Below are 14,671 nucleotides of genomic sequence, written 5' to 3' on the forward strand. Positions count from 1 at the left end.
AGTCCTGTTTGCCATGGTAAAGTGTAGTGGGGAGCGGGGGAGCAGCATACTTACCGTCCGTGCGGCTCCCGGGGCGCTCCAGAGTGACGTCAGGGCGCCCCACGCGCATGGATGATGTGATCGCATGGCACGTCATCCATGCGCATGGGGCGCTCTGACGTCATTCTGGAGCGCCCCGGGAGCCGCACGGACTGTAAGTATACCGCTCCCCCGCTCCCCGCTACTACTATGGCAACCAGGACTTTAATAGCGTCCTGGCTGCCATAGTAACACTGAACGCATTTTGAAGACGGATCCGTCTTCAAATGCTTTCAGTTCACTTGCGTTCTTCCGGATCCGGCGTGTAATTCCGGTAAATGGAGTACACAACGGATCCGCACAACGCAAGTGTGAAAGAGCCCTTAGCATGATATAGAAACTAGAGATGAGCGAAGTGGAATTCGATCTGAATTTCAGGATAAATTCAATTTGCCGCAAAGCCAATTTCCTCGTGCTTCGTGGTAGTGAATCGATTTAACCTGAAATAGTGTAAAAAACTAAAATATCATACTTACCTCCTCCATTTGCTTGCGACGGGCTGGCCGCCACCATCTTGATTGAAGATCTTGACCATAATCTTGTGCATGGTGACGTATGACATTACCACGTCGGCCGGCGTGATGACGTCATCTCTGGCAGCGCAAAATTTTGCACAAGATCTTAAAGCAAGATGGCGGCAGCTAGCCATTTTTATTTCTGTTAATTTTACACTGTTTTTACTCTGAGATGCCGCGATCAGCTATGAACGCAGCATCTAAGAGATACAATGACGGGGGGCGGCGATATCGCTGTTCTCTGTCATTGAACCCACTACTGAGCTTCATCGAATTTTCCAAATCTTCTCTCATCTATAATAGAAACTATTCCATAACAAACTCAGCTGTATCTGTATGATAGTAATGGGCAAGATATGCATGGTCAGTGTGATAGAGGGGAGCCCTTTACCATAAACGTTCGACTACCTACCTGCAGCCATCCCTAACAGGAGATTGGAAGCTTCTGTATACAATATATACATTGTGCTCTATAATATCACAATATACAGTAACTCCTGAGCTCCCCCTACTGGTGACTGCAGGCAGAAAGGATTTTATCCTATACTTCTAGACATTTTTTGAACTACTGTCACAAATGAAGATATGAGAAGGTCTCTACATAACCAAAACTCAAGTAATTTAGTTAGCATTTTTCTAAATGTTTCTGTTCTCTTTTTGTTTCAGTCACCATTTTTGAGTGACATCACTCAAGGCCTGAATGCCTATCCTGCTCTAAGTTCGCTGACATAACTACAATGAATCATTCCAGGAGCTCAGAATGATGTTGCTGCAGTGAATAACTTTACATCAGACTGTCTAACTAATGGAGGGGCCAAACTTGATTTTGGCACCTCCTGCACCAATCTGAGCATGCTACGAGTTCCAGTTTTGAAGCAGTTGGAGACCCACAGGTTGGAGACCACTGGTATATCAAAGAATCAATACCTTTGTCTGAACTTTTTTCTGTCTGGGCTTCAACAATGATTTTGCTGTGAAATTCTGTTCAGCTTGAAGAGCTTAAAAATTCTCACACGCAATTCAGCTATCTTCAGGCCATAGATCAGAGGATTCAGGGTGAAGGGCATTAACAGACCATAAACTGATATAAATGTCCTCACTAGAGTTGAGCGAACACCTGGATGTTCGGGTTCGAGAAGTTCGGCCGAACATCCCGGAAATGTTCGGGTTCGGGATCCGAACCCGATCCGAACTTCGTCCCGAACCCGAACCCCATTGAAGTCAATGGGGACCCGAACTTTTCGGCACTAAAAAGGCTGTAAAACAGCCCAGGAAAGAGCTAGAGGGCTGCAAAAGGCAGCAACATGTAGGTAAATCCCCTGCAAACAAATGTGGATAGGGAAATGAATTAAAATAAAAATTAAATAAATAAAAATTAACCAAAATCAATTGGAGAGAGGTTCCATAGCAGAGAATCTGGCTTCCCGTCACCCACCACTGGAACAGTCCATTCTCAGATATTTAGGCCCCGGCACCCAGGCAGAGGAGAGAGGTCCCGTAACAGAGAATCTGTCTTCATGTCAGCAGAGAATTAGTCTGCATGTCATAGCAGAGAATGAGGCTTCACGTCAGCCACCACTGCAACAGTCCATTGGCATATATTTAGGCCCAGCACCCAGGCAGAGGAGGGAGGTCCCGTAACAGAGAATCTGTCTTCATGTCAGCAGAGAATTAGTCTGCATGTCATAGCAGAGAATGAGGCTTCACGTCAGCCACCACTGCAACAGTCCATTGGCATATATTTAGGCCCAGCACACACACAGGCAGAGGAGAGAGGTCCCGTAACAGAGAATCTGGCTTCATGTCAGCAGAGAATCAGTCTGCATGTCATAGCAGAGAATGAGGCTTCACGTCAGCCACCACTGCAACAGTCCATTGGCATATATTTAGGCCCAGCACACACACAGGCAGAGGAGAGAGGTCCCGTAACAGAGAATCTGGCTTCATGTCAGCAGAGAATTAGTCTGCATGTCATAGCAGAGAATGAGGCTTCACGTCAGCCACCACTGCAACAGTCCATTGGCATATATTTAGGCCCAGCACCCAGGCAGAGGAGGGAGGTCCCGTAACAGAGAATCTGTCTTCATGTCAGCAGAGAATTAGTCTGCGTGTCATAGCAGAGAATGAGGCTTCACGTCAGCCACCACTGCAACAGTCCATTGGCATATATTTAGGCCCAGCACACACACAGGCAGAGGAGAGAGGTCCCGTAACAGAGAATCTGGCTTCATGTCAGCAGAGAATCAGTCTGCATGTCATAGCAGAGAATGAGGCTTCACGTCAGCCACCACTGCAACAGTCCATTGGCATATATTTAGGCCCAGCACACACACAGGCAGAGGAGAGAGGTCCCGTAACAGAGAATCTGGCTTCATGTCAGCAGAGAATCAGTCTGCATGTCATAGCAGAGAATGAGGCTTCACGTCAGCCACCACTGCAACAGTCCATTGGCATATATTTAGGCCCAGCACCCAGGCAGAGGAGGGAGGTCCCGTAACAGAGAATCTGTCTTCATGTCAGCAGAGAATTAGTCTGCATGTCATAGCAGAGAATGAGGCTTCACGTCAGCCACCACTGCAACAGTCCATTGGCATATATTTAGGCCCAGCACCCAGGCAGAGGAGGGAGGTCCCGTAACAGAGAATCTGTCTTCATGTCAGCAGAGAATTAGTCTGCATGTCATAGCAGAGAATGAGGCTTCACGTCAGCCACCACTGGAACAGTCCATTCTCAGATATTTAGGCCCCGGCACCCAGGCAGAGGAGAGAGGTCCCGTAACAGAGAATCTGTCTTCATGTCAGCAGAGAATTAGTCTGCATGTCATAGCAGAGAATGAGGCTTCACGTCAGCCACCACTGCAACAGTCCATTGGCATATATTTAGGCCCAGCACCCAGGCAGAGGAGAGAGGTCCCGTAACAGACAATCTGGCTTCATGTCAGCAGAGAATCAGTCTGCATGTCATAGCAGAGAATCAGGCTTCACGTCACCCACCACTGCAACAGTCCATTGTCATAAATTTAGGCCCAGCACTAGTGTTGAGCGGCATGTCCCATATTCGAATTCGCGAAATTTTGTGAATATTCGAAAGAATATTCGTAAAATATTCGCGATTATTCAAATTCGTTATTATTTCGCATATGCGATAATTCGAATTATCGCATAATACATATGCTATGCAAAATTCACATGTGCGCTAATGAAATCGCCTTACGAAGATTCGCAACTCAATTCAATCACTAATGTATGAATGCAATGCCCTTTGCCTCTGTTCTGGGACAAGTGTAGATATTCGCATGTGCGCTAATAAAATCGCCTTACGAAGATTCGCACCTCAATCACTTTCTAGGGAATGTGAGACTTTTGGGAATCAATCGAGATACAGTGGGGGGTGATGACAGTAGTTGACAGAGTACAGATCAATGTAATCTGTAAGGTGGAAAGTAAAATAAAAAATACGAATATTCGTAAATCGACTTTTACGAAGTTCTACGTATTCGCGAATATGGTGCTATACTATATGAATGCACAGGCCTTTGCCTCTCTGTTCTGGGGACAAGTGTAGATATTTGCATTTGCGTTAATAAAATCGCCTTACGAAGATTCGCAGCTCAATTCAATCACTAATGTATGAATGCAAAGCCCTTTGCCTCTGTTCTGGGACAAGTGTAGATATTCGCATGTGCGCTAATAAAATCGCCTTACGAAGATTCGCAACTCAATTCACTAATGTATGAATGCAAAGCCCTTTGCCTCTGTTCTGGGACGTGCCGATATTCGCATGTGCGCTAATAAAATCGCCTTACGAAGATTCGCGCCTCAATCACTTTCTAGGCAATGTGAGTAAGATCTGAGCTGTTGGACCTTTGGGAAACAATCAATTATATGTGTACTGTAATTTTGTGGGGGGGGGGGGGGAAACAAAAAACGAATATTCGTTTTTACGAATATATAGCACTATATTCGAAATATTCGCGAAATCGCGAAGTTGCGATATTCGCGAAAAAAATTTGCTTTTCGAATATTCGCGCTCAACACTACCCAGCACCCAGGCAGAGGAGAGAGGTCCCGTAACAGAGAATCTGGCTTCATGTCAGCAGAGAATCAGTCTTCATATCATAGCAGAGAATCAGGCTTCACGTCACCCACCACTGTAAGAGTCAATTTTCATAAATTTAGGCCCAGAACCCAGGCAGAGGAGAAAGGTCCCGTAACAGACAATCTGGCTTCATGTCAGCAGAGAATCAGTCTTCATATCATAGCAGAGAATCAGGCTTCACGTCACCCACCACTGCAACAGTCAATTGTCATAAATTTAGGCCCAGCACCCAGGCAGAGGAGAGAGCTCCCGTAACAGAGGATCTGGCTTCATGTCAGCAGAGAATCAGTCTGCATGTCATAGCAGAGAATGAGGCTTCACGTCACCCACCACTGCAACAGTCCATTGGCATATATTTAGGCCTAGCACACAGGCAGAGCAGAGAGGTCCCGTAACAGACAATCTGGCTTCATGTCAGCAGAGAATCAGTCTGCATGTCATAGCAGAGAATGAGGCTTCACGTCACCCACCACTGCAACAGTCCATTGGCATATATTTAGGCCTAGCACACAGGCAGAGCAGAGAGGTCCCGTAACAGACAATCTGGCTTCATGTCAGCAGAGAATCAGTCTGCATGTCATAGCAGAGAATGAGGCTTCACGTCACCCACCACTGCAACAGTCCATTGGCATATATTTAGGCCTAGCACACAGGCAGAGCAGAGAGGTCCCGTAACAGACAATCTGGCTTCATGTCAGCAGAGAATCAGTCTGCATGTCATAGCAGAGAATGAGGCTTCACGTCACCCACCACTGCAACAGTCCATTGGCATATATTTAGGCCTAGCACACAGGCAGAGCAGAGAGGTCCCGTAACAGACAATCTGGCTTCATGTCAGCAGAGAATCAGTCTGCATGTCATAGCAGAGAATGAGGCTTCACGTCACCCACCACTGCAACAGTCCATTGGCATATATTTAGGCCTAGCACACAGGCAGAGCAGAGAGGTCCCGTAACAGACAATCTGGCTTCATGACAGCAGAGAATCAGTCTGCATGTCATAGCAGAGAATGAGGCTTCACGTCAGCCACCACTGCAACAGTCCATTGGCATATATTTAGGCCTAGCACACAGGCAGAGCAGAGAGGTCCCGTAACAGACAATCTGGCTTCATGACAGCAGAGAATCAGTCTGCATGTCATAGCAGAGAATCAGGCTTCACGTCAGCCACCACTGCAACAGTCCATTGTCATAAATTTAGGCCCAGCACCCAGGCAGAGGAGAGAGGTCCCGTAACAGAGAATCTGGCTTCATGTCAGCAGAGAATCAGTCTTCATATCATAGCAGAGAATCAGGCTTCACGTCACCCACCACTGTAAGAGTCAATTTTCATAAATTTAGGCCCAGAACCCAGGCAGAGGAGAAAGGTCCCGTAACAGACAATCTGGCTTCATGTCAGCAGAGAATCAGTCTTCATATCATAGCAGAGAATCAGGCTTCACGTCACCCACCACTGCAACAGTCAATTGTCATAAATTTAGGCCCAGCACCCAGGCAGAGGAGAGAGCTCCCGTAACAGAGGATCTGGCTTCATGTCAGCAGAGAATCAGTCTGCATGTCATAGCAGAGAATGAGGCTTCACGTCACCCACCACTGCAACAGTCCATTGGCATATATTTAGGCCTAGCACACAGGCAGAGCAGAGAGGTCCCGTAACAGACAATCTGGCTTCATGTCAGCAGAGAATCAGTCTGCATGTCATAGCAGAGAATGAGGCTTCACGTCACCCACCACTGCAACAGTCCATTGGCATATATTTAGGCCTAGCACACAGGCAGAGCAGAGAGGTCCCGTAACAGACGATCTGGCTTCATGTCAGCAGAGAATCAGTCTGCATGTCATAGCAGAGAATCAGGCTTCACGTCAGCCACCACTGCAACAGTCCATGGTCATAAATTTAGGCCCAGCACCCAGGCAGAGGAGAGAGGTCCCGTAACAGACAATCTGGCTTCATGTCAGCAGAGAATTAGTCTGCATGTCATAGCAGAGAATCAGGCTTCATGTCAGCCACCACTGCAACAGTCCATTGGCATATATTTAGGCCTAGCACACAGGCAGAGGAGAGGTTCATTCAACTTTGGGTAGCATCGCAATATAATGGTAAAATGAAAATAAAAATAGGATTGAATGAGGAAGTGCCCTGGAGTCCAATAATATATGGTTATGGGGAGGTAGTTAATGTCTAATCTGGACAAGGGACGGACAGGTCCTGTGGGATCCATGCCTGGTTCATTTTTATGAACGTCAGCTTGTCCACATTGGCTGTAGACAGGCGGCTGCGTTTGTCTGTAATGACGCCCCCTGCCGTGCTGAATACACGTTCAGACAAAACGCTGGCTGCCGGGCAGGCCAGCACCTCCAAGGCATAAAAGGCTAGCTCTGGCCACGTGGACAATTTAGAGACCCAGAAGTTGAATGGGGCCGAACCATCAGTCAGTACGTGGAGGGGTGTGCACACGTACTGTTCCACCATGTTAGTGAAATGTTGCCTCCTGCTAACACGTTGCGTATCAGGTGGTGGTGCAGTTAGCTGTGGCGTGTTGACAAAAGTTTTCCACATCTCTGCCATGCTAACCCTGCCCTCAGAGGAGCTGGCCGTGACACAGCTGCCTTGGCGACCTCTTGCTCCTCCTCTGCCTTGGCCTTGGGCTTCCACTTGTTCCCCTGTGACATTTGGGAATGCTCTCAGTAGCGCGTCTACCAACGTGCGCTTGTACTCGCGCATCTTCCTATCACGCTCCAGTGCAGGAAGTAAGGTGGGCACATTGTCTTTGTAGCGTGGATCCAGCAGGGTGGCAACCCAGTAGTCCGCACAGGTTAAAATGTGGGCAACTCTGCTGTCGTTGCGCAGGCACTGCAGCATGTAGTCGCTCATGTGTGCCAGGCTGCCCAGGGGTAAGGACAAGCTGTCCTCTGTGGGAGGCGTATCGTCATCGTCCTGCCTTTCCCCCCAGCCACGCACCAGTGATGGACCCGAGCTGCGTTGGGTGCCACCCCGCTGTGACCATGCTTCATCCTCATCCTCCTCCACCTCCTCCTCATCCTCGTCCTCCTCGTCCTCCAGTAGTGGGCCCTGGCTGGCCACATTTGTACCTGGCCTCTGCTGTTGCAAAAAACCTCCCTCTGAGTCACTTCGAAGAGACTGGCCTGAAAGTGCTAAAAATGACCCCTCTTCCTCATCCTCCTCCTCCTCCTCCTGGGCCACCTCCTGTTCCATCATCGCCCTAAGTGTTTTCTCAAGGAGACATAGAAGTGGTATTGTAACGCTGATAACGGTGTCATCGCCACTGGCCATGTTGGTGGAGTACTCGAAACAGCGCAACAGGGCACACAGGTCTCGCATGGAGGCCCAGTCATTGGTGGTGAAGTGGTGCTGTTCTGTAGTGCGACTGACCCGTGCGTGCTGCAGCTGAAACTCCACTATGGCCTGCTGCTGCTCGCACAGTCTGTCCAGCATGTGCAAGGTGGAGTTCCACCTGGTGGGCACGTCGCATATGAGGCGGTGAGCGGGAAGGCCGAAGTTACGCTGTAGCGCAGACAGGCGAGCAGCGGCAGGATGTGAACGCCGGAAGCGCGAACAGACGGCCCGCACTTTATGCAGCAGCTCTGACATGTCGGGGTAGTTGTGAATGAACTTCTGCACCACCAAATTCAGCACATGCGCCAAGCAAGGGATGTGCGTCAAATTGGCTAGTCCCAGAGCTGCAACGAGATTTCGCCCATTATCACACACCACCAGGCCGGGCTTGAGGCTCACCGGCAGCAACCACTCGTCGGTCTGTTGTTCAATACCCCGCCACAACTCCTGTGCGGTGTGGGGCCTGTCCCCCAAACATATGAGTTTCAGAATGGCCTGCTGACGTTTACCCCGGGCTGTGCTGAAGTTGGTGGTGAAGGTGTGTGGCTGACTGGATGAGCAGGTGGAAGAAGAGGAGGAGGAAGCCGAGAAGGAGGAGGTGGCAACAGGAGGCAAAGAATGTTGCCCTGCGATCCTTGGCGGCGGCAGGACGTGCGCCAAACAGCTCTCCGCCTGGGGCCCAGCTGCCACTACATTTACCCAGTGTGCAGTTAGGGAGATATAGCGTCCCTGGCCGTGCTTACTGGTCCACGTATCTGTGGTTAGGTGGACCTTGCTACAGATGGCGTTGCGCAGTGCACACTTGATTTTATCGGATACTTGGTTGTGCAGGGAAGGCACGGCTCTCTTGGAGAAGTAGTGCCGGCTGGGAACAACATACTGTGGGACAGCAAGCGACATGAGCTGTTTGAAGCTGTCTGTGTCCACCAGCCTAAATGACAGCATTTCATAGGCCAGTAGTTTAGAAATGCTGGCATTCAGGGCCAGGGATCGAGGGTGGCTAGGTGGGAATTTACGCTTTCTATCAAATGTTTGTGAGATGGAGAGCTGAACGCTGGCGTGTGACATGGTTGAGACGCTTGGTGACGGAGGTGGTGGTGGTGGTGTTGGTGGTACATCCCCTGTTTGCTGGGCGGCAGGTGCCAACGTTCCTCCAGAGGCGGAGGAAGAGGCCGAGGCGGCAGCAGCAGAATAGGCCGAGGCGGCAGCAGCAGAAGAGGTAGCAGGGGGAGCCTGAGTGACTTCCTTGGTTTTAAGGTGTTTACTCCACTGCAGTTCATGCTTTGCATGCAGGTGCCTGGTCATGCAGGTTGTGCTCAGGTTCAGAACGTTAATGCCTCGCTTCAGGCTCTGATGGCACAGCGTGCAAACCACTCGGGTCTTGTCGTCAGCACATTGTTTGAAGAAGTGCCATGCCAGGGAACTCCTTGAAGCTGCCTTTGGGGTGCTCGGTCCCAGATGGCGGCGGTCAGTAGCAGGCGGAGTCTCTTGGCGGCGGGTGTTCTGCTTTTGCCCACTGCTCCCTCTTTTGCTACGCTGTTGGCTCGGTCTCACCACTGCCTCTTCCTCCGAACTGTGAAAGTCAGTGGCACGACCTTCATTCCATGTGGGGTCTAGGACCTCATCGTCCCCTGCATCGTCTTCCACCCAGTCTTGATCCCTGACCTCCTGTTCAGTCTGCACACTGCAGAAAGACGCAGCAGTTGGCACCTGTGTTTCGTCATCATCAGAGACATGCTGAGGTGGTATTCCCATGTCCTCATCATCAGGAAACATAAGTGGTTGTGCGTCAGTGCATTCTATGTCTTTCACCGCTGGGGAAGGGCTAGGTGGATGCCCTTGGGAAACCCTGCCAGCGGAGTCTTCAAACAGCATAAGAGACTGCTGCATAACTTGAGGCTGAGACAGTTTCCCTGGTATGCATGGGGGTGATGTGACAGACTGATGGGGTTGGTTTTCAGGCGCCATCTGTGCGCTTTCTGCAGAAGACTGGGTGGGAGATAATGTGAACGTGCTGGATCCACTGTCGGCCACCCAATTGACTAATGCCTGTACCTGCTCAGGCCTTACCATCCTTAGAACGGCATTGGGCCCCACCATATATCGCTGTAAATTCTGGCGGCTACTGGGACCTGAGGTAGTTGGTACACTAGGACGTGTGGATGTGGCAGAACGGCCACGTCCTCTCCCAGCACCAGAGGGTCCACTAACACCACCACGACCATGTCCACGTCCGCGTCCCTTACTAGATGTTTTTCTCATTGTTATGGTTCACCACAACAACAAATATATTATTTGGCCCAATGTATTGTATTCAAATTCAGCGGGATATAAATTTGAGGCCTAGTATTTAGGCGCTGGGTGACCGGTATGGATTTAGTGACAGAATTAGACTTGGAAATGCACAGAAGCGTGTGTGTGAAGTTATTCTGAATGACCCTATGTGCACCTTCAATATTATATACCCTTTTAGGGATAGATTTCAAATAGCTCTGATATAGCAGAAACCACTAAATTATGAAATTGCTAAATTGGGAATTGTACTTCAACCCAGAACAAAAAATGTGCTTTGACGGACACTAAATATCTTGCCCAGCAACAACAGTACAGCGGTGGGTAACGAGAGATTTAGAGGGATTTAAATTTGAGGCCTAGTATTTAGGCGCTGGGTCACCGGTATGGATTTAGTGACAGAATTAGACTTGGAAATGCACAGAAGCGTGTGTGTGAAGTTATTCTGAATGACCCTATGTGCACCTTCAATATTATATACCCTTTTAGGGATAGATTTCAAATAGCTCTGATATAGCAGAAACCACTAAATTATGAAATTGCTAAATTGGGAATTGTACTTCAACCCAGAACAAAAAATGTGCTTTGACGGACACTAAATATCTTGCCCAGCAACAACAGTACAGTGGTGGGTAACGAGAGATTTAGAGGGATTTAAATTTGAGGCCTAGTATTTAGGCGCTGGGTCACCGGTATGGATTTAGTGACAGAATTAGACTTGGAAATGCACAGAAGCGTGTGTGTGAAGTTATTCTGAATGACCCTATGTGCACCTTCAATATTATATACCCTTTTAGGGATAGATTTCAAATAGCTCTGATATAGCAGAAACCACTAAATTATGAAATTGCTAAATTGGGAATTGTACTTCAACCCAGAACAAAAAATGTGCTTTGACGGACACTAAATATCTTGCCCAGCAACAACAGTACACCGGTGGGTAACGAGAGATTTAGAGGGAATTAAATTTGAGGCCTAGTATTTAGGCGCTGGGTCACCGGTATGGATTTAGTGACAGAATTAGACTTGGAAATACACAGTAGCGGGTGTGTGTGAAGTTATTCTGAATGACCCTATGTGCACCTTCAATATTATATACCCTTTTAGGGATAGATTTCAAATAGCTCTGATATAGCAGAAACCACTAAATTATGAAATTGCTAAATTGGGAATTGTACTTCAACCCAGAACAAAAAATGTGCTTTGACGGGCACTAAATAACTTTCCCAGCCACAACAGGACAGCGGTAACGAGAGATTTAGAGGGATTTAAATTTGAGGCCTAGTATTTAGGCGCTGGGTGACAGGTATGGGTTTAGTGACAGAATTAGACTTGGAAATACACAGTAGCGGGTGTGTGTGAAGTTATTCTGAATGACCCTATGTGCACCTTCAATATTATATACCCTTTTTGGGATAGATTTCAAATAGCTCTGATATAGCAGAAACCACTAAATTATGAAATTGCTAAATTGGGAATTGTACTTCAACCCAGAACAAAAAATGTGCTTTGACGGACACTAAATATCTTGCCCAGCAACAACAGTACAGCGGTGGGTAACGAGAGATTTAGAGGGAATTAAATTTGAGGCCTAGTATTTAGGCGCTGGGTCACCGGTATGGATTTAGTGACAGAATTAGACTTGGAAATACACAGTAGCGGGTGTGTGTGAAGTTACTCTGAATGACCCTATGTGCACCTTCAATATTATATACCCTTTTTGGGATAGATTTCAAAGAGCTCTGATATAGCAGGAACCACTAAATTATGAAATTGCTAAATTGAGAATTGTATTTCAACCCAGAACAAGAAATGTGCTTGAACGGACACTAAATAACTCGCCCAGCTACAGCACTAGGGACAGATTTAGCTGGATATAAATTTGAGGCCTAGTATTTAGGCGCTGGGTGACCGGTATGGATTTAGTGACAGAATTAGACTGGGATATGGCCAAAAAATGAACAGACTATTGCTGGTTAAATGCACTTGGTGTGACAGCTTCACCCTGATGTAGGCTTTAGCCAAAAAACAACCACACCATTGAGGGTTAAATGCACTTGGTGACAGGCGCAGCTTGCCCCTGATTTTGTATATGGCCAAAAAATGAACAGACTATTGCTGGTTAAATGCACTTGGTGTGACAGCTTCACCCTGATGTAGGCTTTAGCCAAAAAACAACCACACCATTGAGGGTTAAATGCACTTGGTGACAGGCGCAGCTTGCCCCTGATTTTGTATATGGCCAAAAAATGAACAGACTATTGCTGGTTAAATGCACTTGGTGTGACAGCTTCACCCTGATGTAGGCTTTAGCCAAAAAACAACCACACCATTGAGGGTTAAATGCACTTGGTGACAGGCGCAGCTTGCCCCTGATTTTGTATATGGCCAAAAAATGAACAGACTATTGCTGGTTAAATGCACTTGGTGTGACAGCTTCACCCTGATGTAGGCTTTAGCCAAAAAACAACCACACCATTGAGGGTTAAATGCACTTGGTCGCAGCTTGTGCTGGCGCACCACAAGACACAAAATGGCCGCCGATCACCCCAGAAAAATGAGACTGACAAACGGTCTGTGCAGCCTAAAAACAGTGAGCAATTGAGGATCAGCAGCTCAATGATCCACAGCTGCAGATCGATCAGTTAATCAAGTCCTTTGGAGGAGTTAATCTGCCTAATCTCGCCCTACTGTCGCAGCCGCAACCTCTCCCTACGCTAATCAGAGCAGAGTGACGGGCGGCGCTATGTGACTCCAGCTTAAATAGAGGCTGGGTCACATGGTGCTCTGGCCAATCACAGCCATGCCAATAGTAGGCATGGCTGTGATGGCCTCTTGGGGCAAGTAGTATGACGCTTGTTGATTGGCTGCTTTGCAGCCTTTCAAAAAGCGCCAAGAAAGCGTCACAAAAGCGCGAAGAAAGCGACGAACACCGAACCCGAACCCGGACTTTTACGAAAATGTCCGGGTTCGGGTCCGTGTCACGGACACCCCAAAATTCGGTACGAACCCGAACTATACAGTTCGAGTTCGCTCATCCCTAGTCCTCACCTCATAGGGACAATCCTGGAGATGTACCGGTAAAAAAAAACCTCAAAAAGTACACTTGTCGCAAAATTTATAGTGGTTATGAGCTGAGGGACACATGTGTTCATCGCCTTGGAGATGACCTCCTGAGAAGCTTTGGAACAGGCTCGTAGGATACAGATATAGGAAACCAATATAAGACTCAGCATTACGATCTGAGTGCAGATGGTAATGAACAGCCCGTAGATATTATTAATGCTAGTGTCAATGCAAGAGAGTCTCACCACCGACCAGTTGTCACAGTAGATCTTCAAGATGACTGTGCCACACAAAGGCAGTCTCACCGTCAACATGTTTTGTATGATAATAATGGACACTGAGTAACAGCAAGCTGCAGCAAGAAGCTTGTAGACCATGGGTAGTGACATGATGATAGTGTACCTCAGGGGGTTGCAGATGCACACGTAACGGTCAAAGGCCATAACGGTCAGGGTGGACATCTCAAGGTGGGCATAGATGCAGAGGCAAAATATTTGTAGGATGCAGGCACTGTAGGAGATGGTATAGACATTGGAAAGCAGATTTGTAAACAAACCAGGGAAAAAAGCTGAGCTTCCAAATAGGGCATTGAAGCAAAGTACACATAGGAAGATGTACATGGGCCCCTGTAGAGCCTTGTGTGTGGTGATCGTAATGATGACCCCACCATTGGAGATGATGATCAGGATGTAACAGAAAAATGCTAACATGCAATACAGATATCTCATTGTAGACAGCTCTACAAAGTTGAGGGCCAGTACTAAGGGTTGACGGAAGGAGTCATTTTCCATCACGTGTTTCTTCCTTGATATAAGTTCCTATAAATCAACATATAGACAGTGTTATTTCTTGCTCTGTAAATATGTAACATGGGTGGGGATGATGTTTCCCTTTAGGAAAGACCATAAATCATAGCTTTACCATGTTTTTGTTTGGTACTCAAACTGTCAGGCAGCAATTATACCAGGTTCCCTACATATCAGAGGTGAGTGAACTAGTACCTCTCAGAACCATAATACCATTATTATTTTAAAAATAAAGGAAAGGCAAAAAAAGCTAATCAGCTTCCAAATACAACATTAGTGTCCAAGTCATATTATTACTAAAGACATAAATAAATTGAAAAAAATAAATCAGCTGAGCATTAAACATTTCAAATAAGCACATTCCCAGGTCTCCCTGAGAGAAAGGTGCCACCAAAAGTCCAAAAACAGGTAAAAAAAATTATAATAGGAGCAATCAGGCTGAAGGCGTCATAGCATCAT

The 14,671-nt window shown here is 47.4% G+C and overlaps 1 protein-coding gene across 1 annotated transcript; it reads right to left on the minus strand.

Annotated features, from left to right (window-relative positions):
- Positions 1-13,387: 13,387 nt before the first annotated feature.
- Positions 13,388-14,197, minus strand: LOC122930700 (olfactory receptor 52N2-like). The gene has a single exon (XM_044284261.1). It carries the CDS (start codon positions 14,195-14,197, stop codon positions 13,388-13,390), a length of 810 nt encoding a protein of 269 aa, XP_044140196.1.
- Between the last annotated feature and the right edge of the window lie 474 nt (positions 14,198-14,671).

The sequence above is a fragment of the Bufo gargarizans genome, chromosome 3 (assembly GCF_014858855.1).
Source record: "Bufo gargarizans isolate SCDJY-AF-19 chromosome 3, ASM1485885v1, whole genome shotgun sequence".
Taxonomy (NCBI): domain Eukaryota; kingdom Metazoa; phylum Chordata; class Amphibia; order Anura; family Bufonidae; genus Bufo; species Bufo gargarizans.

Excerpts from the sequence above, each read along its gene's own strand:
- LOC122930700 (XM_044284261.1), bottom strand. The coding sequence starts at position 14,197 with ATGGAAAATGACTCCTTCCGTCAACCCTTAGTACTGGCCCTCAACTTT.